Here is a 24,742-nt window from a genome sequence, read left to right on the forward strand (position 1 = left end):
GATGTGATTTTTATTGAAATCTTTATCGTCGCTTACGCAAATAGATGAATTCAGTAATACACCTGTATGTGTCTGATTGTTTAAACTCAGATTACATATTAAATTCTTTAATCAAAATTTCTATTCAACAAAAAGAAACAGTCAATGCAAGACCAGATAACATACAGTTTATCGTTTCAAATTAAGAAAGAAACTTTTATTTCGATGCAGCTTTAAATCTTAAAGTTGGCAAATATATCAAACATGAAGCGTTAATGAGAAATAACATTCTGGAAGAAGGAAAAATAAAGGCAGAACAGAAGCGACGAAGCGTTGGCTCTGAAGCGGCCATGAATAATCCCGCCGTCAGCACCACGCGAGCTCGCTGCCCAATTAAAAACGTACTCTTTCCACGATTTTTAGCTTAGAATATTGTATAATAAGCCGATAAAATACCCCACTTAACGCCTGCGAGGGCCCGCCGGCTATGAAATATGCACTCCTCCCCTTATTACAGGGAGACGAAATTAAGTGCAAATGCTTCATTTTGGAATGTCACGTAGACTTTTTGATGAACATATTTTTAACTAATAAAATTAGAAACTTAAAGCTATAGTACAAAACAATCTTTAAACGTGTAGGGTAACAATAAAAAACACTGTTAGAATTTTCTTTTATAAGTTACCATTCGGTAAGAATATGGCGCATTCCACCAGATACTCCTGCATTATTAGTCAGTAGATACACTCTATTAACATAAAATCAATTTTACGTTTATAAAAGTTTTACTGTCGTACTCTTTTCAGTATTTCATTAGATGTATTTTCACCTCAATTCAATTGGCCTTAGGGAACAGAAAGCTAACAAGGATTTGTTAAAAGGTATACTTATTTCACCCCAGCAATCACGAAAGAATCGTCGGAAGCTTTTTCATCCATTCGTGGTAAAAAGTGGCCACTTAGATAAAGTCCCATATTAATATAAAAACTGTAAGATTAAAGTAAAGATCAGCATTCTTTCCTTTCGTTCTAATTTTAAACTTAGTAATACACAAAGTTTTGCACAACACATCATTTAAACCAAAACATAGAGGATAGCATGATGTTAAATAATTTTCTCAATTATTTTGAGGTCCAATGCTAAAGTCAGATTTACAATTAGTTTAATATTGCTAAGAAAAACGCGTCCAACAAAATTTCGTCTTTATTATTGGTTTGTGTATTTTTTAAATTACTCAATAAAATAATACGTAGGAATGCAGCAAAAATACTTTACTGTAAGATTTACATTTTAAGTCGTAAAAAATATTCTCAGATTCTTGGTACATGTAGCGCCATCTAGTAGAAACTTTATGCAAGTAATGAGTATTCTCGAGCGACGACACCACCGGTAAAAAACTTAAAATATTCCAGTAAAAGAGTCCGCTGTTGTGTATTTAGTTTTATGTTTTAGAATGTTTAATATCTCATCTATAAAAAATAATTATATGAAATATGTCGCATACAATAACTCAAAGATGGTAAGGACGTCTCTACATTATTATTACACTAAAATTAATGTTATCATAGACAGTAAAACAAAAGATCCGCGCTCCGAATCACAAACCTTTTTATTAATAAATGAATCAAAACAATCCGGGAAGTTACTATTATTTATTACCCTATCGGTTGAAAGCTAACGATCGAAAAAATTATGTTTGTTTTTGTAACGTCCCTTTTTTGGTGCTGAACAAGTGTTACGATATAAACATACGGACGAACGAATATTTGTGTAAATGTAAACAAATCGTAGTATTTCGCCTCCATCGGCCGATACGTACCACACAACGATGACAGATCATGAGAACATGTGATTGTTCATATATCTTTAAATTTTACAAAATTTTACAAAAACATCTAAACATTCTCACGTTCGATATAAATATTTTAACCAACAAAATGTTGTAATATCCGTTAATGAAATTATTCAAAGTTTAATATGAATACTGAAGAATATAAAGTTTTTTTTAACTTATCTACAAAAAAAAATTAAATATTTAATTACTAATTGTTGCTTTTTGTTTGAACGACCTTTTTCATTTTGATTTAATTTATTTTTAACATTTTGTTCTTTTCTAAGTAAATACAAAGTAAAACCAGAAATACCCTCCATATCTTTATCACCCTTGTTGATAACTATGTATGTAGTAACCTAAGTATGTAGTACCCGTATATTAATTACAGATTCGAACATATCTTTTTACCTCATTTCTTTAAACCTAAGCTCAATTCTACTCTTTAAAATAACTACGACCTATTAGACTATTTCCGAAGTAAAGACAATTTCTTTAAAAGCTACTAATATCTTTTTAAGAGGTCTTATCGACGAAGAAATACTAAACAAGGTTCGTCGTGAACATTATTTAGAAAAAAAAACCATAGAGTTTACTTGTTTCGAAAAGGCGGGTCGCTGCGGCATCAGATAACGCCAGATTTGCGGCCAGTCCATTAACAAATTACCTCTTTAAAGACCTTCACATAGAGTTCGAGTACTTATTTACATAATGAAACTGTTTTCTCACTATGAAGTAACTAGTAATTATTTTTATCGTACTGATTGGTTGGTTATTAGAATACGTATAACTCTTAACGGTTAAGTGTTTACTAAAATTACAATAAATAATATTAATATCTGTTTTATGTGTTCCCAAAAAGAAAACACTTATCATAGTTCTAATCGTCTTTGAAAAATGTTCACAATGTAACAATTAGAAGTAACTAACACAATCATTAGAAGCTTCTAGCTTCAGGTGTATGATGGAAAATAAACCAAGTTTTATTTGATTTTACATAGTATATCCAGTGGAATAACTATAGTGAAGGTTGCTTACTGGATATTGTGGCCGGAAAGGAGCTACCCAAGTTGAGATACATAAATTCTCTCTGACGTTTATTTTATTTCCGGGTAAATTTTTAACGAGACCTAAGAACTCTTTAGGTGAATCCCGCCGCGCTTCCTCCAAACTTGACCCCGTATGCAAAATTTAATTCAACATTCTAAAACAGAGCTGGAATAACATTTTAAATGTGTAGTTTAGAACTTTGATATTTTATAAAATATACTTCTAATGTAAACGAAATACAAAGGACATGACTCAAATTAATTATGGACAACTGGCGTTTATGAATCAAAGTCGGACTACAGTTTTGGTGAAGGTTCTTATAATTTCTTAATATGTCATTGTTTCTAACTTTATACCCTGTGATAAAAAATTGTTTGAAATTTGAATGCAAATTGTAACCTTAAACATACAGTGAAGTGCACTTTTAGCAGTCTTAGGCGTTGTTGGGCAGTTTACAAATCGGAAATTTTCATTTTTACCTAAAACAGAAAATAATTACCACAAAAAAATCACAGAGATTATACGCAATTTGTCGTTTTAATTATTCGTGAAACATAATGTAGTTAAGTTTAGTCGCGACGTCACTTCCGGTGGGCACGCACCGCGCAGGCGCAGCGCCACCGGAACCGGAAGTTGCGGTGCGACCGCACAATCTGGAGTTAGACGGCGGGAAACACTGAATCAAGTGCAGCCTCGCTTTCTGTTTTATATATGAGATTGTTAAAGATAAATGCCAACATTCTCATGTAAACCTATGCTCTACAGTTTCATTCTAGCTGAAGCTAATCCGGGCAGTAGATTATCTAAGCTTTTATGCACTAGGATAACGTAAATGTTGTTGGAGAAACTAATGACAGGTCCAGTCTTAATGATACAAAATTTTATTTATCAACTTAAATTTAGCTGTAATGAAATTAAATTATAAAACCGAAGTTCTGAAAATCTATTTTCTCTAGTGTCACATTAAATACAGAAAAATTAATTAATTTTATTATTCATGTTTCAATATTAAACAAGAGGGTCTGTAACACTGGCACATTAATCATAAATAATGTTATTTAGAAAATAACCTAATTGATGATTAATTAATGTTGAGCCTTGAGACTGTGCGTTCGACTTTCGTGTTACATTGCCTTTTTGCAAATTTCTTTTTTTGGATTCTTGTTATAGGTGTCCACACCTAAAATATCGACAAAAAAACAATATCTCTATACGACATTTTTTTACATTCGATTAAGGTCTATTAATGACCTTTTTTCATCATAAATAATTTGCATTATCGAAAAAGCTTTTAATCTTTGAATTGAAAATGAATTTTTATAATTTTTCAAATACACTCTTCCTAAAAGCATTTATGTGTCTTGGACTTAAGGTTTATGTATATTGTCTCAAACAGTACTTCTAAACATCTACACAGAACGAGGCTCGAGTCTTTTGTGGGACATACATCGAAACTTCCTCCCCAAAACTCCACCGGAACGTAAAGAGAAAAGCCTTGTACTTGGTACAACCTGCTTGCGTCCTCTTTTTCTGTTATATTTCTATAGAACTTATCGTAACCAAATTGTGGTTATAATAATACATAAATATTTTAAAACTGACCAACAAAATAAAAAGCTTGTCATGATGGCGCCAAAATCTTCATTGACATTACAACGCTGCATCTATGTATGTCAACACGTGAAATGAACTAATGTCAAATATAAAATCCAGTATTTTAGACATATGCAAAGGTAATTTTTTCCGCGGCTATAAATATTTTTCAATTACGGAACACGTCATATTATGAAATACTCAAAAATTACATTTCTATTACAATGAAAAAAGGAACTTTGATACACAACAATGTGAATGCCAAAGAGTATGTAACTACCAAAGAGTATGTAACTTCTTTTATGTAAACATTGTCATGGTAACTTTTTTTTTAAATGCAGTTGCCATTACAAAAAATTAGTTCCGTAGATTTTACGAAGTACGGCGAGGTGTTGTATTCTTCTGTGCAATATGCAGCTTATAATTACATTAGTTTAAAACAACAAAAAAGTTTTCTTTCGTCTCGTCGTAACTTTCGTAGCTCTTATTTGCTGATAAAGATAATTGTTGTGTCTTTGGTCGTTTGGTAATAATTTACGCAAAAAGATAAATATACATATACGCATATTACATAATCCAGCGATTATGTATCGCTTATATATAATTTTATCATCCATTTAAAACAGCATACTTATTTTCCTATGATTAAAACTGGCATGTACACGCTTTTAGTATTAAATGAATGAATAACATGTCACCGCGTTGTCAACGTATTTTAAAGTGATTAACAAATTAATAAATAATATAAATTCCAACTTTGAACTAAATAGAATAATTATTAATAAAATGAATACTTTATTACCTAAAATATGCAAGTTCCTACGTTTATATGATAATAATTTTGCGCGTAAATTTCATAAAAGTTTTACTTTTAACAAAGATTCCGTTGAGAAAGTTAACCCGCTCATATTGGAACCAATCGAATATGAAAGCTACACATTAAGGAGACACGATAATGATAGACGTCAAAATCTTTACGAATTCGGTTTGTACGTTGGAGCATGTTTACCTAAATTCGTCCAAAAGATTCAAATGCAACATACCGACGAATTGGAAATACTCGTTGCGCCCGAAGGCTTGTTCCCTGTTCTAAGTTTTATGTGTAACCACCAAAACGCCTGCTTCGGTCAGTGCTCGTCGGCGACGGCTATCGATGTTCCAAGTCGGACGTACAGGTTCGAAGTTGTTTATGACATTCTTAGTTTTAGATTTGGAGAAAGAGCCAGGGTTAAAACTTATACCGACGAGGTGACTCCATTGCATTCCGCTTACGATGTTTGGAATGGTGTCAATTGGTACGAACGAGAAATATACGACATGTTTGGTGTAATTTTCACTCACCATCCTGACCTGAGGAGAATTCTGACAGACTACGGATTTAAAGGACATCCTCTGAGAAAGGATTTCCCTCTAGTTGGGTACACAGAGGTGCGGTACGATGATGGCTTGAAGAAACTGGTGTATGAGCCCGTTGAGTTTGCGCAAGAAATGCGAAGCTACCAGTTGGAATCTCCGTGGAATTATTACAAAAATTTTGATAAAGATTACAGTGCTCCACCGCCGCCTCCAAAAAAGAAGTAAGCTTAACAATATGTTATCTTTATGTTATTTATTTGAATAAAGTTTTTAATATTTATTTTACCTTTTTGTTATACCTATTGCAGAAATTATTTAAAATGAGATGCATTAGGTTTTATTTTAAACGTATTTAAGAATTACTGCTTAGTAATGCTAGGCTTAAGTTTATTATTATTACATAGTTTTTTTTTTTGAATTAATATTAAGAAAAATATTTTAAACAGCAGTACAAAAAGTATAAAATGAGTATATTTTTTGAATAAGTATCGGCACAAATACTTATTTGATATAATGCTCACGTTTATTAAGGAACTTAGTATTCATAGTCAGTTGTTTAAGTGTAAACACTTTTGCAATTAACATGTGCCAAGTTCACAGTTATAAATATTAATTACAGTCGGCATTTACCTATCATAGTAGTCTTATTACGATCACAGAAGGACGCAATTTTTTCGCATGATCAGTTTAATATTTTTATTTTTCTCTCGCAACTAAAATATCAATGATCTACTGCTACTGACACATAAAATTAAATAACCAATTAATAGCTTTGTAATATTTAAAACTTGTATAGAACTAATAAAATCTACTCTCCGAGTCTTATCGAGCAGATGACAGTCCTTTCAAAAGCTCGAGAATTAATAACTTTGGAAATTAGCGGAAGGCGGCTAATTATTCCATCTCAATTTCAAGTTAGTTCTACTTACTATAAGAATCTTTCACGCAGTTGTGGGACAATTAAATTCATTTCATTGTCTTACTTTAAATTGTCGAACGTTGAAATTCAAACAATTAATTAATTTTAACATTTCACTGAAATTAACTTAAATAATGTAAATTTTAAGTAAAAAATTTCGGATATTCCTTAAACTGTGAAATGCTGATAATAATTTAAAGATTTCACTGCTTAACATGTGTGAATAAGTGTCATGTTCAAAAGTAGTACAACGCTTATACTAGTCAGATATCTAAGTGGGAATTTTGGCATCGTATCTGACTCTATCATACGGACATCTGCGTAAGAATAACGACAGAGTGGAGGAAGGAATGAGCGATCAGCCGCAGTATGTGACGCGCCTTCGCCAACGCCGTCCGTACGCCGCGCTCGCTCTCCACTCGCACTAAACTTAATACGTACTTGCTACGAACTTAACTTACTTATTACGTATTAAACATACTACGTATTTCTAAACTACCAGGCTATTGAAGACACGAATACAGTATCAATTATTTTAACTAACCAAAAACATCCCGTTTGTTGGTAAACATTAGCGTCAATGTTTGAAAGGTAAGTTGTTTCATATTATCTTTTTATCTTTGTGTATTTTGTGTAGTCATTAATAGTATTAGAGTGACCTTGACCTCTACGCATGTTTGCAATGTAAGAATAATTTAGTTTGTTTCTGATTAAGTATTTTTTATTGCTTTGTATAATCAATTTATTGTTATGTTAAGCCTTTTGTCCTTTTGTTTGATATAAGCACAAGTTTAATTAAGCTATTTTAATCATATTTTCGTAATAATTACATTGTTTATGTGTTATAAATGTAGCAGACATTCACTACCGTAAAGACTGTAACATTTGTTTTAAAAATTAATAAAATATTAAACTTTTATTATCTTAACTTAGATTTATTGATAAATTTACATATTGTGTTTTTTTTCGGAGTTTTAAACGCAGTAAAAATATTAACTTAGTTTTACTGTAAGCTAAGAAAACATTTTAACGAAGTTAAACATACTTTTAATGGGGTTACATAATAAAAATATCTGATGATATTTTTTTAAAAATCATAAGGTGGCAAACGAGCGCGCGGCCACTTGAAATCGCTGAAATAGCGAAGTGACCGTTGCCCATAGACTTACGCAATTGCAAATGCGTTGCCTACCTTGAATCGACGGAGGAGAGGATGCACGGAAAGAAAATATTTTCCCTTCCCATGCATCCCCTCTTCCGGAAAGTTCACTTCCACTTCCTATCCTTTCCTTATAAGAAAAAGGGTGGGAAGGGAAAGAGGACTAAATTAGGCCTCCGGGATGCACACTCACTAAACGCGGAATTTATTCCACTTCACGCCTGTCTTCTGTGTGGTCGTGGTATTTCACCGGGCGAGCGAAGATGTTAAAGCGGGCTCTACCACTGTTTAATAACATAATAATTAATAAAGCTAAAAATAAGAATCTTCCAATCATTAAACTGTGAACTTAAGTCGTTTTTATTACTTGATGGAAACATTATTTTAAATTGTGTATTATTAAACCATTAAGATTCATTCAATATTTACACTTCGACAACAATGTTGTCTCTCAGACAGAATATCCGTTCAAATATTTGCTTACGAGAAAGTAAGCATCAGTTTAACACTTCCTCTGTTAATTGTTGTACTGAGAGCTACGGACGCTACGGCTATTGACCGCTGATAGCGGAGCACGATTACATGATTGTTTACTAAAATAACCGTAGTTTTCCACTGCTCTTACACATGTACAAAAAAATGACAAGTTTTTGAACACATATTTTTTTGTTGTTAAAATATATTAAAAGGTAAACTATGTTCAAGTAACTTTTATACAATGAATCTTCATTTGAACTAAATTTATTTATACTAAAAAGAATTTTAAAATAAATTGTCATTTTGTAAATTATTATTCAGCTGTCTGGCCCCGAATAGCCTGTCCGAGTCTAGAGACCACGGATTGATACGTAAACAAATTGCTATTCTGAAGTTATTTAGAACCAAACATAGGTCGACTAATACTTTAGTCTTTAGAATCACTTTCAATCACATTCAAATATCTTTAGAAAATTAAACCCAAACATAATTTATTATATTCTATTCTAGATTTTATCTTTTAGTATTTAATTTCGATATATTCTTTTTAACCTTATATAAAATTTGATTAACTAATTGACTTTCAGTTAATAAATTGCGCAATGAAATTATTTAAATACAGTTCTAAAAAAATATTTATCACAATTGCTCATTGTGCTGTAATATGTAAAGTAAAATATTGATATTCTGACATAATATTTATATTAATATAGTAAAAATTAGTTCATTATTTATTATTTAACAAAAACATGTTAATCTATATATTTTATTATATATAAAAGAAAGTCGTGTTAGTTAGACTATTTATAACTCAAGAACGGCTTTACCGATATGGCTGAAAATTGGTGAGGAGGTAGCTTAGACCCAGGAGACGGACATAGGATACTATTTATTCATATTTTTTTCGAATTTATGAATTGAAGAGCTGCTTTTTATTTAACTTTCTAATATTATAAATGTTTAGATGGATGTGATGTGGATGGATGGATGGGTGTTTGAAGATATCTCTAGAACGGCTGAACGGATCTGGATTAAATTTGGCATACGTATAGAACATAGCCTAAAAGAACACATAGGCTACACTAATTAAGTTTTTTATATATCCACGCGGACGGAGTCGCGGGCAATAGTTAGTATTAAATAAATCAGACTAAAATGATAGCAAAAGCAACACTTACTCTATCTCCCAAGTTTGTGTGAATTTTGCAGAAAATATCTTTACTAGATAACAAATTCAATGAACCTTTTTCCATACAAGATTGCGGTCTTCGTACGGTTGACTTCCAATATGTTGATAGTCCTCCTATTGAGGTGGCTGAAGTGCGCTTCGCATTTTTCTCAAGCATTATCGCGGAAAAGTAGTTACCGGTACGAGATCGCATCCGTGCTCATTTTTGCAACATTCTCGATCGACTTTTCGGCACCCAGAATAACGGACGTGAGTCCAATTTAACCCTTTATACTTTTTAGATAGACCTTTATACGCCGCAGTGAATCATTATTGACTGAATCTTTTTGTTCGTTCAGTTATTATTTGTGCAATTACTTTGGTGTTTGCGAATTTAATGTGTAGTGATTGTTGAACATTTTTGATGACGAAATTATAAAATCGACTACTATGTTGAAGTACGAGTATTAAGAATGTAATTGACCCTAAATACGTAAATATAATCAAGACATATATATAGTATACGTATGTAATAAAAAAACATATAAAATTATAAAAAAATATTGTAACTTGAACTTGAATTCTTATTGCAGATTCAGATGGATATCTCATGTTTCAAAATTTGACGATCACGCAGAGAATCTCTCATGACTGGAAATATGCAGCAGCCTTGGTGGCTATACTTGCTTGCTGTATTCTGGATACGTCTTGATTCTAAGCTCGTAGGCAAGTCATAAATATTTGCAATACAATATACATATAAACTTATTTAATTAAAATATTTCAATACATACAGGTCAAGCCTTCCAACCGGAATTCGCGGAACCTTTATCAAATCTAACAGTACCCATTGGCCGTGATGCTATATTCAGATGCTTAGTTCAAAATCTTGGAGGTTATAGAGTAAGACATTTTAATATAAATAAAAACAATCACTGAATTATATTTTATATTCTAAAATATTTCCTATTTACAGGTTGGTTGGGTAAAAGCGGATACTAAAGCAATACAAGCCATACATGTGCATGTAATAACAAATAATCATAGAGTCAGCGTATCACATAACGGTCAAACAATTTGGAATTTACACATCAGGAACGTTCAGGAAGAAGATAGAGGTCAATATATGTGTCAAATTAATACAGACCCGATGAAAAGTCAGGTTGGTATTAAAATAACTTTATAAACAGAGTTATTAGTTAGAAGTCAACGCGCTCCATTCTGCTCTTTCAGTAGAAACAGTCCTATCTCGATCATTTGTGACTGTTCTTCGTTTAGTGCCTTTGTTTTTAAAATACCCATGTATTCTTACTTGTCGGTATAGAAATTCACGTGTCATAATTTCAGGTACAAACATTTTTCTACTTCTAAGCAATACTTTATCTTCTGGACCCCATTTAGAAGTAGGATAAAAAAGGTTACGTGTTGAATTTAAATTGTAATAAAATCTTAATTCGTAAAACACTCCAACAATAACTGTAAGAGCATAAAAACTTAGAAGAAGTATTAACAATAGAACATCACATGATATCCCTAAACTTTCGATTTTAAAAGAATTGGTATATTCAAGGACTAAAACTTTCATAGCTCTGATATATATTAGTAGTAACAGTAATATGGGATTTATAATCCATGATATTTTCCAATAGTAACTTGCTTTAACTCCAATCATAAAAATAATATCAAAGTTGTGATTATTATACGGGTATATCCAGTAAACAGAAATTGAGAAAAAAAGACAATTTATAAGTTGGATTATCTCAATAGCATCGGTGAAAGATATAACCAAATCGGCACAAAAAATCGGACAAGATATTAAACATAAAAACAAAATTAATGCAGCACAACATAAATTTCTATATTTCTGTGCAGTTTTAAATTTACATACTAGCAAGTCGTGTAAATAAAAAAGCGTAATAAATAAATTAACAAAAACACATAAAAATATAGCAGAAAACCAAAGAAAACTCCAAATCGAACTTTCATCGTAATAACTCGTTATTTCGGAAACTGAAGCAAATATTGAAAAGAATGGATTATTCCCTAATTCTAAAACATTTTCTTCTTCACCGTGAAAATAAGACATACTTTTGATACCGCTGTATATAATTAATGCTAACATAACAGAATAAAATAATGCAAATAAAGTCACCGCAATAGCTGTCATAGTCGCGGGACTGCGAAATGGAATATTTCTTGATAAAAAAGCCAACATACCAGAACCAGTCCCGAAAGACAAGACACCACGGGTTAAAGTTAATGTACAAGATTTAAAATCATAATCGTTCCAATTAATATGTATCTTTGATGAATACCACGCACCGCTGGCAGACAAAGCGACACAAAACAACACGAATACAGCAAAACTTACATACACCACTAATATTTTGATTGCGATTCTCATTGATTTTTCTTTTTTCAAAAACAAGCAAAACAAAACAAAACTGATAGTACTGCTAATGATTAACGTTTTCCACTGAAATGTACAATTCTCATTCATAGTAATATTTCTACCAATTTCTCGTTCGAAGAAGCAAGAACTTGCCGTCTTCATACCGCAGTCGTCGTCGAATAACATTTGCGTTTCAATACAATGTTGAAAAATTGAAGTATTTACACGCTTTACCATACATCTTGAATTATTGAATTCGTCGCAAGTGAACCACGGCGGAGGATCCAGTGCCGCGTGGAATGTATAATTTAAATACCACGAACTTAGTACGATCAAGTAAACAGATTTATACAAAATTAAAACCACAGTTCCATATCCGACGCTCCGTAGAATCGGAAATAAATTCCACATAGAAATTGCATCACAATTCGTATACTGTGCTATACAAATCTCCGAATAAACCAATGGCAATCCAATAAATATCGCTGCGAGAATATATATAGCACCGTGGAAATAGAAACCGTTGTGCGACATTTCGATAGGTGAAAAGACCACTGTTACTTCTCCCATCATCCAAACCCATAAAATAAGCCGGTAATTTCCATATGTTTTCCAACGATACTCAGAATCCATTCGCGACTAATTTGCTTCTTTAAAATTATGAATTACAAGTACCCTTGTGACAGTCAAGATTATTAACATTATTATCACGACCGTCTAGATTAAACTTTACTCGTACATTTGCAATCCAATAATGCCAACAAATATAAAAGATAAATTAAAAGAACAATAATAATAAAGGATAAAGAGATAAAGGGAATTAAACAACATGCAATGGGGACGCAGACGGGTGACGCAGCGGGTAATGATTCGTATATGGTAGTCCTAAATTATTGCGCTGCGCTGTAATTTATACTCGGGTGTGATAACGGCATAAATTCCCAGCGGCGACAGTGCAGCTGCAGGCTTCGACGGCGACGTCGACGCGGCATGGAGCCACTTGACGTAATGTCATACAGAAAAAAATGTTATACGCTAGACTCGGAACAAGGAATTAGTTAGTTGTAAAGATCACAGTCATTAGGAAAATTTAACTCAAATTCCATTAAAATTGTAGTTGTTACTGAGAAATCTTTAGATTCTTCGTCATCCATTTTTGTTCACAGATGGGTTACCTGGATGTTGTCATACCTCCTGACTTTATTTCGGAGGAAACATCAGGCGATGTGATGGTACACGAGGGTAGCGCGGTGCGGGTGTCGTGTCGTGCTCGCGGCCAGCCCGAGCCGCGCGTCATGTGGCGGCGAGAAGACGGATCAGATTTTGTAATTAGATATACAAATGGAACTAAAACTAAAGGTTGGTAATTAAATTTTCATATTCTTAAAAAAATTGAAAACATAAGCACTATGACGTGTACTAATTACTACACATGATTGAATATTGATAATTTGGTAAAATTGAATAATTTGTTTGTGCTAGTGTCAATATATGAGGATGCAGTACTAACGTTCAGCAAAATCTCGCGATCTGAAATGGGTGCATACCTGTGCATTGCGAGCAACGGTATACCACCTTCTGTCAGCAAAAGGATTGTTATCAAAGTACATTGTAAGTAAAATATTTTTTTATTTTCATTTTATAGAATAGTAGATTAGGTTATCCAGTAATTCCATTTTAAATAATGTTTCTTCTAATAAAGTATCGGATTATTTAAGCTTGAATCTTATTTTTGCTAGTCGTCAGATGTTTTGGAATAAGTAAAACCTAATTTGAAAGAAGAAAATTGGTTAGCGCCAATTCTTTGTAATTGTTCTTTATCTCGGAAAGTTTCGGATGTTTCTTGTTATTAATGGTGTTATTCAATGTCAGCCTTTTAATTATTTTAGCTTTTAGATGGATGTTGTCAAGGAAATTTTCTATCTTTTAATATCAGGATTAGTTTGTGTGATGTTTATAGTTAATTTAAACAGTAAAAAATGAAAACCGATTATTATCATTCTTATCTTTTCCGATCTTCAGATAATTTTTTTTCCTTAAAATGTATTGAAGAAGTAATATATTTAACGTCTTATATATTTCTGTAGTTCATCCAGTTATTCAAGTACCCAATCAGCTAGTGGGGGCGCCACTTGGTACCGACGTCACATTGGAATGCTATGTGGAATCATCGCCAAAGTCCATTGTCTATTGGGTGAGAGATTCAAGTAAGTAACTCCTTATTATTATTGTCACGAGTCAAAACAACTCATATATAATGTGCTTATCTACCTATTTGGTTTCTTTTTAAATAGGTGTTTTAGCATTTAATTCATAAAGGATAATTTTTAATTAGATTTGATTCTGTCTTGCTTGATTCATTTACTAAACAATGATTAATTTGTACAAAATAACGTGATCGTATTTAACTGTTACTGTATTACTTTGAATATCACCACAAATATTTGCTGTTAGGTCCATTTCAAAAGTAAACTACAATATAATTCGAATACTAGCCCTGTCAATATCCTGACTAGGATTGCATTCTGTGTTCGTGAATCGAAAGTTCAATTGAGTATCTAAATTAGCTGTTACACATTTTGCTGGGAATTGGTAACTTCATTTGATTGTTGCCATAAAATTTCTTGCTCGTTTAAATATACATTTGATCCCTATCTTTTAAACTGAACTTAAGAAGTCATCATCCAGTGACAAGATACATTAAGTAAGGAAATCGTTCCGTTGGGATCTCAACCTGGTTACTTTGCACGATGGTCATTGCAAGCGTATTAGTTAATCGCATCAGGGGTAATTGGAAATTACAGCGCTTAAAGATAATTAGTTCTGATAGTATTTGTATGTATAATTTGTAATAGTATAGTTGATTTGAATGAATACCTCAAAATTAATTTAATTAAAGTAAACTTAATAATCTTTAGGAATTTCATAATATACTCTAAACAATTTTGTACTAGTGTTATTCATGTTAGGGAACAATTCGATGTTCTACTATAAATAGTGTTGGTTATTGTATATCATAAATTGCACAGTCTGTTTAAAATTATTTGAGTTTTTTGGCATTAGTGGAATCGGGCGTGTCGCTGCTCAGTGGTTGCGAGCAATGGGATATTAAGTTTTAATTTATGAGTGCGTCTGGTTTAAGTCTTAAGAAAATTGAGCTATTGTGGTGAAATAAGACAATGGCCGTTAGTGCCGCTCGGATGGTCACGGCGCGTTACGACTGCTCAGCGGCCGCCGACAATGCTTTTGTTATTTATATCTTGTGAATGTACGCCTTTTGCCGTTTCTATTATAAGGAATAGTTCAAATGGAAAAAGCAGTTTAGGATTCTCTTCTCTATGTTGCAACTTTCATTCGATTTTATTTCACTATTATTTTCCTTCACATAGTACATAATCTTGGAACAAATATTTCTATTCTGATACTAAAGTATTTTTTTTGTTTTATCATATTTATTACAAATATATATACTGTTAGGGAGATAACTCGAAACTAAGCTGGTGTACTGACGCAACACTAGCCTTAGTAAACTGTCGACGATGATAATGCCAGACTAATAATTCTGATACTTGACTTGGTAGTGAAGGCGCGCCAAAGGATTCTAAATAATAGTAACTAAAAATACTTAGATTATTGTAAACAATAATAGTCTCGACTTAGTCTTAGTTTGTGTATCTAATCTCTAAACACATCATCTGACTGTGAATGTTGAATGACGGAGTCTAGAAACAGTGAAGTAAGTTTCGCTGCTAGATCAAACATTCCACCAACTCCGGCAGAGCTTTTGATTCGATAAGTTTCCGCTTAAACAGCACTTACCGTTTACTATGGTATCTCGATCATTACTGATTTACGTGCAATTATTTTATTGTTAACATTAGTAAAATTGATCTAGTTATAAACATAGTTTCGGCTAAATTACGTAATTTTTACATCTCGGATAAAAAAATATATATACGTAATGTACAATAATAGTCCGATTATAAATGCGAAAGTTTAGATGGATGATGGATGAATGGAGGAATGTTTGTTCGAAGGTATCTCCAAAACGGCTCAACGAATCTCGCTGAAATAAGGCATAGATGTAGAACATAGCTTGAAAGAACACATAGGCTACTTATTAAGTTTTTTTAATTCCCTACGAACGGGGTCACGGGCAACACCTAGTGTGATATAATTATGTAAATAGATAAGATTATTAATTGAGTTTATTGCGAAAGTAATATTCATATAATTACATCTGATATTCGAAAAGAATATAATGTTAAGAGAGCGCTGCGTGTTCGTTGATTTCGTTGATGAATTCATATTTTATTCATATTCCCATATATAAGGTGTTGAGGCTTCTTTCAAAGAGTTTCCAAGATATTTCAAATGAAATTCTATATTTCCACAATATATTCACAAAATGTGGATGGATAATGTTAGAAAGTTTCATTTTTATGTGAGCCTGATGTTTAATAATAAAGTTAGAGACATATGTTTGTCCTAATATTTCTCGCAATGCAATAAGCGAACAAGTCACGGAATCTTTGGTTCATAATTCCCGTGTGCATAAAACCATCCAATATCCAATAATAGCGGAAAGTGGAAAATTTCACCACAAGGGAATCATAATAAAACGACCAGTATATTGCACCCGTTGTTAAGATTGTTATATATGTGACAAGCTATTTAATAGATGTTAGAACATGTACTTTAGTCTGATATTGTCTCGGAAATCTGTTAGTGTGGCGCAGCGGCACCAAATCAAACCATTACGTATTCACAGAGGATGACAACGTCTCGGATTATATTGCATTTGTTGCGGAGCGCACAATGCTAGAATAATTCAAATGTTGTTTTATGTTTTCTTTTCCCTCTATTATTCTATACTAGCTCTTTGTTCTTAATATTTCTAGGAAAATATCCAATAGTAGTAAAATGTATATCGTTTTAATAATTAAAAATTCATCCATTTACGTAATACGCTATTAGTTATCATGCGACATTTGTTACTATTTTAGTTTAAATGGAGAAAAAAAAACAAAAAGAATGTAATAGCTCAAGACGGTAACCTATTAGTTACATATGACTCGTCAGTAGTAATAAATCAGATGTTTCTGATTAAGCAACCGTTACATTCAGCGCCAGTACGAAAACGAGCTGTAACGAGCTGTATGGAGCGATTCGAGCTTTTACTTCGTATTTCTTCCCCTCTATAGCCGTCGGCGGTTTCGCAAACTTCTCTTCTCAGCAGTTGTCGCCTGAAATTTACGAGTTAATTTTCAATGGGAAACGGTTTTAGAGCTTCTAGTATTTTTAAGTTACGCGAAATATTTTGCATTGTTTTTGTACACCGCAACGTTGAATAATATTTGTACTTCTAGATTAAGGAGGATAAATCTATAGTAAAGCACTGTTTAAGAGACTATTAATGACTGAGTGTACGATATAAAGTGTATCATGTTTAATTAAATTATTTTAGAAGTGTGTTGAAAAGGTTATCTTTTTATTCAAAGGTGAAAAGAGCTCAGTCAGTACACTAAGGAATCCGTTCACGAAAGCGTAAAGCATTATTTTAAAGGCGAACAATTTGGAAGAAGTAACGGTAAAAGGTCGGACAGGTATTGTGGTGATTTTTTTGTCACCGACGTTTTCATGCTTGACATTTATCACTATGTTCAAACAAAAGCGCTTTATATCTTAGCCAACTATAAAAGGTTATTTATAAAATATACTAATTGTCGCCCGCAACTCCGTCCGCGCGGAATTAAAAGAAAATCATATTAGTAGCCTATGTGTTCTTCCACTGTGTGCCTGTGTGTTCCAAATCTATGCCAAATTTCATCGAGATCCGTTCAGCAGTTCTTGACATACCCTCAAACCATCTAAACTTTCGCATTTATAATAATAGTAGGATATCTAAGAATATTTTGATGGAATTTGTGAAAGGCTTATCGTTTAATTTATTTATCAACAACATTTTCCGGAATATTTTTTTCTTCCATAATAATTCTTAACTTTTACCCGTTACTTTACTCGCATTGATGTCTTTGAATAATTTTAATATAAACCTTATTCCTTTAGTAATAAAAGTGTAACAAATTCATTGTTTTAGTACAATCATCACTTAATAATCCATCCATTTTGTTGCAAAATTCTTGGATTTATAATGGTACTTTTGTGTAGTATTATTATGTTTGTGAGGCACAGGTATTAGCCAGTTCGTGGCGTTGGAGTACTAAAGGAGCTTTGTTTCTTCTCATTCCATTCCGTACTACAATTTACAGTGCCCCACTACGAACACTTACTTAGGAGGTCATAACAACTACAATGCAATGGTCAATGCTTTCTTGAAGTAGGATTACATTTCATTGCCTCAAATAAAAGTATTACTTTATAGTTTCTTTCTAAAATAATAAAATCGGTTAGCAACAGGAGTAAATTGCACTTCCATTTTTTAAATAAAAGAAATTATAACCTTGTGTTTTACCTTTTTAAAAAATGCAAATAGAATCGAAAAATTGTCAAATAAAATACCTAAACATTGGTCGTCTGCGTGTGCGCACACACAAAGGTAACACTTGTAATAATAGTCTCCGCCTTTTCTATCTATTAAAAGCCACAAAGAAAGTTGACAGGGCCTAGTCTTTTTATCATAGGGAAATGCCTAATGTCAGCCTAGGGAAGACAGACAAGTTATGTCGGGTTTGCACCAACTACAACCCAAAGGTGGCCGTCAATAGCAATAGCGATAGCGATAGCCTAGCCTAGAAAACAATGGTGTATTATATCTTGATAGAAAAGAGGTTTTAAGTGAGTAAAAAAATTTGATTAAGAAAAAAATTATTAACAATTTATACAATTTTGATAACTAACTCTTAATTCAGGTAAGTAATAATCATAAACGTAAAAATAATTAAAAGTGCTTATTCATTCGCTAATACATGACCAACTAATCCTTGGTTTCAGAGACCACAATCCTTGTATGAGACATATCGTCATCCCACTCATTAAAATTCACTAAACAGAGATAACGATATGTTTTAAACGGGGAATTTGGTATCAGAAACCAAAGATAAGTAGTAGATCATCTTCAGAGTCAGTTAAAAATCTAGTTTAGCGAAAGACTATTTTATTTCGTGCAAGATAATTTTAATAGTAGCCACTTTCATGGCCCAAATATGTTACGGGGTATACATTGTGCGTTGTGACAGGTCTTAACTAATAAAACGCATTAAGGGATCAATTTGTTTTCCCGAGTATTATGATTCATGTATGGCGGCCGTCGATCAAGCCTTTGTTTGTTCGAGAACTTGCTGGATGACTTGCATTTTTGCTGTGAAAGCAATGAAAACCAACGCGAAAGGGGAACAACGCGGGATCGTCATTTTCGTTTGTCATCAATCTATGTTAGAGCTGACATGTAAGTGTTAATTAAGCAAGCCCCACTCGAGCGTTATTAAGAGTGTTACTGTGTTATTTTAGACATTAATTGAGTTGAAATTTCTTGTTATGAATCAAGGGCGAGGCGAATCAGGGCTTTATTTTGTAAATTCGTTCGAAGGCCATCGTTGTCGCGATGTTAGCGAACTAGAACGGAACAAGCAAACAGAAGTTTCGATCGAAATTAAGATAAGAAATGTTTAGCGTTATCTTTTCACTTTGAAGTTTTCTACAAGATAATTAGGTTGCATTTTTAATAAAGCTTTCCTTTTAGTCGAAACTCTGTTTATTTTTAAACATAATCGAATTTTCACTTACACGTCTGATAAAGGTAATTAAAATTACTTTATATAATTAAAAGAATTTTATCCAATCTTAATTTATTATTTTCCAACTTATTATATTTTATTAAATCTGTAGAATGGATGCACAAATTTCGTGACACAAATGGTAAAAGAAAAAAATACTTTCAAATAGAGATAGAGAAATAGGAAAATGTCATTTAAGTTCTTTGTAATTAAGAAAACCTCCAAAATTGATTTTGTAGTAATTTAGCATAATCTCGTGCAAATGTTCGCAGTAAAACAATTTCAAAGTGCATTTTATAAAGCAAATAAAAGAGAAAATGGTCGTTCTAAAACGAGCGCGAGGTGTAGTATAACGCAACAGTATTTTCGTAAGAAAGCTAGTCACTTTATCATTTGCGGACAACAGACGCCGGGGCTTAGTGCGCCCGCCGCGGCCGAACGACATAACGGGATGGAAGGATTGTTTAGATTGTGGGACAGCATGAAAATTGTAGCAATTTTAAAACTATTTTAGCTTTATAATTGTTAAATTTAATTCTAGCTTATTTCAAGGTAGAATATACTTGAACATTAATTACATTTTACACTACACACTAAATTTATTTGATGCTTTTCACATTTTGTTTGGGTTGGCTTCTTAAATTCATTTGGAAAACGGTCAATTGTCTTATTTTTTAAACTATATCTAGCTGTTGCCCATGACTTCGTCCGCGCGGGATTAAAACATATATAGTAGCCGATTCCCAGACCTACTGAATGCATATAACATTTCATAAAAATCGGTCAAGTCGTTTCGGAGGAGTATGATAACTATGATATCTATTTGCTATTTATGAATACATTATATTTGAACTTGTTGCATAATATTGACCGAAATACTTTTTTATCCATAACAAGAGCTTATAATAAATTTTGGTTTATTGTAAGTTATTGTTATGAGTTGCTGTAAGTTTAATTAAATTATAAACGAAGAATAAAATAAGATTGTTAATTTTCTTTTACAAATTAAGAGTTTTAATTGTACATTAACAATAGAAGTTGATGTTTCGCTGTTATTTATCACGGTTCGTTACTTACAAAGAAATTCAAAGCCTCGACATAATAGTAAAGCTCCGTCCAGCAAACTTTATACTCTTCAGCAATTAATACTTTGCGAAGTAGTCTCTTTATTTCAATACTCTGTAATAATAACGACTTTTGTTATTTAGTTGAACAGAGATTACCTTTCTATAAAACATATTGTTGGATTTACTAAAGACTAGCTGTCGCCCGCGACAACTTCCGCAAGAAATAAAAAAATCTTAATGAGTAGTCTATGTGTTCTTCCCAACCATGTTCTACATCCCTGCAAGAGTCCATCTATATATCCAAACATTTATAATGTTAGTAAGATTAAGGAAGGTCCTTTACTAATACTTCGAATCATAATAGGATTTAAAACAATGCTTAATTTATCTTATTTCATTAATTTTTGTTGCTAACAAATACAAGTGACATATATTATGCAATATTAGTGAATGAGTTAAATTTTATTATAGAATTTAAATTATAATTTTTATTTCAACAGATGAAATGGTAATATCGTCAGAGAAGTATGAAGTGCTTAATACAATGTTGAGTCCCTTCGAGAGTCGTATGACGCTGACCATACGTGGAATGGAGAAGATAGATCTTGGAGGCTACAGATGTATTGCGAAAAATTCACTCGGCGAAGTGGATAGTAACATCAGGGTGTATGGTTAGTACAATAATTTAATAATATCAATTAGCTCATCAATCTTATACATGTCACTGAATGATCGTGAATGCTGCCTATTTGTAAATTTCACACATATCTTATTTCCTCATGAATACCTCGAATTAATTATTATGCCATAATGTTGATGGATAATAGTATCAAATTGGACGTGGCTTGAATATTATCAGGCATTATTAACAGTGCAATAGACTTAGCTTGCAAAAGCCCTACTACTAATGGAATAATTCCCGAAATGACCTGAATGGTCAGCCATGCATTCAACGTGAATCAAGATGTGCCAGACTGATTACCTCACGACAATATGCGTTTAACAATAAACTCATACTTGGAGAAAAATGCAAGCAAGCTTTGCTGCAAGACGGCTGTCGTAAATACAGGCAACTGAAGAAATCATTTATTAAAAATTGAACTAGCTATAAAAAAAACTACCTAAGTCTATTTCCAAATTACGCTTCGCCTAATTTACTGTGATGTACAAGCATTATCAAACAATTCAAAATTACAGATTGAAATAAATACCTAAAGTAAAACAAAATCTTAATATAATTCGTATATGTCTTTAAAATGTTCCCGCTACATCCGGGAATTCCCTATATCCTTCAAATTCTTTACATTAATTTCGAGATCCAGAGCATTTGTTCTCGTCGCTCCACAACGCTCTCAAATTAGGTGTATCACTGGCGTACGAGACGTGCGGTGCGCTTGAAGCAGACACGTTTACTATGTACCTATTTTATACGTGTTCTGTTGAACTATGAGTATTGTATGAGATATATTCTAGGAAACAGGGTTAATTTACGTACAAAAGAAGAATAAAGTTTTGTACCGCAAGCTAATATCTTTTTAAGTAGTTGCAAGCAATCATGACATTTTAAAGCCATTTTTAGTATTGTTAAAGAGTTCTTTAGTGTAGTGTACAATTTTTATACTGTAGGTACATTTAAGACATTTCTTAGTAACTATTACAAGACTGTGAGTACTGTAGTTATTCTGAAAAAGTTTATCGTTAACAAAATACTCGTAAATATATCAAAGTTTACCAAACAGTCAGCTAAGCAAACCTATCCAGGTTTGCCTTTTAAAGGAAAGTAAACCAACTATTGTTACTGTAATTCATTGTACCTTTTCAGAAATTCCAGGCAAAGATCGAATTAAAAGTCTAAGCACAGAGCAGAATAAAGAAGATTATAAATATTCAACACCGCTAGAAGGTCCTGACAACCAATTCGGGTCCGCGGACACATCTGATGATGAAGACGAAAATGATACATCAACAGATTTTGTCAATAAAATGTTAATAACTGATTCCAGTGGCAGTATCAATAAAACGTTGCAATTGACGCGTTCAAACGCAATAAGTAAATTAAACTTAAGTAACAAAGTTAAAAAAATTACAAATAAATTTGATATAGATAATCAAAATAATAATGCTTGTAGAAATTGTAATGTACCAATAATACTTATTTTATCGTTTGTATTAAAGAGTGTTATATGTTTGTAATATTTCGTTTTCAAAAATTGAAATTAATATATTAATTGTACATAATGTTAGCTTTTTTCCCTTATGTAAGCACCATAGGCTCCAGAGTCGGATGTAATGGGGCGCCTGCGGTACCCCTAAGATCATTGTAAAATTTCCATTAAAACAAAAAAAAGGGGCGCCACAAAAATCTCGCCCAGGTCGCCGGGAATGCTGAAACCGGCCCTGACTAACATACAATCGAGTTAAATAGTAAATAAATACTGTACAATTTTGTCACACACGCTATTTGCCTGTAAGTTACAAACTGATGTGTGGCCTAAATTACTCTTTAAATATTTTATTTATTAATAAATAATTAATTGATTGAATGTTATTAAAATAATGTAACAAAATAAATATAAAAAATATAAATATATTTACTATCTACATAGTTTGATAACAGTAATGCAAAACCTACGGCTCATAAACGTAATTGAATGTGTCGAGGCGAGCGGGAAATTGGTATTGATGCGAAAGTTCCGCAAGCACAAAATTAATATTCAACTGATGTTTTAACATGTACATACCGACATACTAATATGTTAATTTGCATTATTACATACTGGCTTTTAATAAATAATTGTTTATACAATTTCAATTATGAAAGTAATGTGCCTATTGTACACAAGTTTGAACAAATATAATACAACGTTCAAAAAATATTGTTATTTTCTTTTACAAAAAAGAGTATGAACATTTGGGTACTGGTAAACTACGGTTATATAACATCAAGATGGATACCTTTTTGTACACTGTACACGTGAAAGACCGTTCAAGTGAAGTGACGTCATTGAATCATTATAATGCATCAAGTTCATATAAATTTACGTTTATAAATCTTTATATAATGTTTCTTAGTAGTCGTTGAAATGTATAAAATTATTAATTAAACACATATACTCGCTAATAAATTTTGATTGTTGTGCACAGATATAAAATAGCTATATTTTAATAAGCAAACATTTTGTATAAAAGAACAATGTTCAAGTACTAATATACAATAGCTCCGCAATATTTCCACACCAGTTATTATGAATGGAAAGTTAATGTATAATATTTCAATGTTAACATGTATCCATAATTAAAGTAAAACAAAAACGAATGTACATACTAATAAAAGATGTTACAAAAAATAAATGTGTTTTTATTTATTTCATAATCAATGTGTCAATTAAAAAGAAATAAAATTGGACTAAAATACACGTATTGCAAGGATGAAAATACCAGGAGATCACAAGCTCGTTGGCTATACTTCGTCTCTTCTCTCACACTCGATTCAAAGGTAGAGAAGTAAAAGGCGAGATTATAAAAAATAATAATTAATCTACATCCACCGTAGCTATACTATTGATACAACTAAGAACTAACGCCGCGGAGTACCTACCAGGCAAGCAGCATTTGGACAGACATTCTTCATATTGATTTTCAAGGCTCTGAATTTTAATGAACTAGTAAATTATCGTTATCCTCTCCTGTTGCCACGTTTTAAAATCGCTGAACACAGCCTGCGTGGATTAAAACATTAAACCGGTTTGATATTACAAAGCCCGCAATAGCATTAGTGGTAGCACACACTTAAGCCCACTCTGCTAATTACATGCCATTTACTGTAAACGCAATCATCTGGTTCAAGCGAATCCTTTGTAATATTTAATTAACAAAAAGCTATTAATAATTCAATTACTTTACAAATATATATGTTATTTCGCCGGAGACTGTAGAGATATCTTACTAATATTATAAATGCCAATGTTTGCATGGATGGATGGATGTTTGTTTGAAGGTATCTCCTGAACAGCTG

General features: G+C 32.3%; 3 protein-coding genes across 4 annotated transcripts; 2 read left to right on the top strand and 1 right to left on the bottom strand.

Annotated features, from left to right (window-relative positions):
• The first annotated feature begins 5,159 nt into the window (after nt 1-5,159).
• LOC106124180 (NADH dehydrogenase [ubiquinone] iron-sulfur protein 3, mitochondrial) lies at nt 5,160-6,089 on the top strand. Its single transcript, XM_013320650.1, has one exon. The coding sequence runs from the start codon at nt 5,240-5,242 to the stop codon at nt 6,032-6,034; it is 795 nt and encodes a 264-aa protein (XP_013176104.1). The 5' UTR covers nt 5,160-5,239; the 3' UTR covers nt 6,035-6,089.
• Nucleotides 6,090-7,109: 1,020 nt separating this feature from the next.
• On the top strand, nt 7,110-23,251 carry LOC106124951 (lachesin). 2 transcript variants are annotated; one of them, XM_013321995.1, is made up of 9 exons: nt 7,110-7,319; nt 10,126-10,258; nt 10,329-10,435; nt 10,509-10,694; nt 13,091-13,283; nt 13,407-13,535; nt 14,012-14,131; nt 21,228-21,398; nt 22,550-23,251. In XM_013321995.1, the coding sequence occupies exons 2-9, from the start codon at nt 10,180-10,182 to the stop codon at nt 22,918-22,920; spliced, it is 1,356 nt and encodes a 451-aa protein (XP_013177449.1). In that variant the 5' UTR covers nt 7,110-7,319; nt 10,126-10,179; the 3' UTR covers nt 22,921-23,251. The 2 variants fall into 2 exon arrangements, with proteins under 2 accessions (XP_013177449.1, XP_013177450.1); XM_013321996.1 differs by lacking the exon at nt 7,110-7,319 and adding an exon at nt 9,708-9,802.
• Nucleotides 10,703-12,587, bottom strand: LOC106124953 (uncharacterized). Its single transcript, XM_013321997.1, has 2 exons — nt 12,301-12,587; nt 10,703-11,010 (listed from the first exon to the last, which is right to left on the bottom strand). Exons 1-2 carry the CDS (start codon nt 12,555-12,557, stop codon nt 10,728-10,730), a joined length of 540 nt encoding a protein of 179 aa, XP_013177451.1. The 5' UTR covers nt 12,558-12,587; the 3' UTR covers nt 10,703-10,727.
• Nucleotides 23,252-24,742: the final 1,491 nt, after the last annotated feature.

The sequence above is a fragment of the Papilio xuthus genome, unplaced genomic scaffold, assembly GCF_000836235.2.
Source record: "Papilio xuthus unplaced genomic scaffold, Pxut_1.1 DF825946.1, whole genome shotgun sequence".
Taxonomy (NCBI): domain Eukaryota; kingdom Metazoa; phylum Arthropoda; class Insecta; order Lepidoptera; family Papilionidae; genus Papilio; species Papilio xuthus.

Excerpts from the sequence above, each read along its gene's own strand:
- LOC106124180 (XM_013320650.1), top strand. The coding sequence starts at position 5,240 with ATGAATACTTTATTACCTAAAATATGCAAGTTCCTACGTTTATATGAT.
- LOC106124951 (XM_013321995.1), top strand. The coding sequence starts at position 10,180 with ATGACTGGAAATATGCAGCAGCCTTGGTGGCTATACTTGCTTGCTGTA. Across the intron at positions 14,132-21,227 it reads CTATTGGGTGAGAGATTCAA|ATGAAATGGTAATATCGTCA; the intron begins GTAAGTAACTCC and ends TTATTTCAACAG. Across the intron at positions 21,399-22,549 it reads TAGTAACATCAGGGTGTATG|AAATTCCAGGCAAAGATCGA; the intron begins GTTAGTACAATA and ends GTACCTTTTCAG.
- LOC106124953 (XM_013321997.1), bottom strand. The coding sequence starts at position 12,557 with ATGGATTCTGAGTATCGTTGGAAAACATATGGAAATTACCGGCTTATT. Across the intron at positions 11,011-12,300 it reads CCGATTCTACGGAGCGTCGG|AGTTATTGTTGGAGTGTTTT; the intron begins ATATGGAACTGT and ends TTATGCTCTTAC.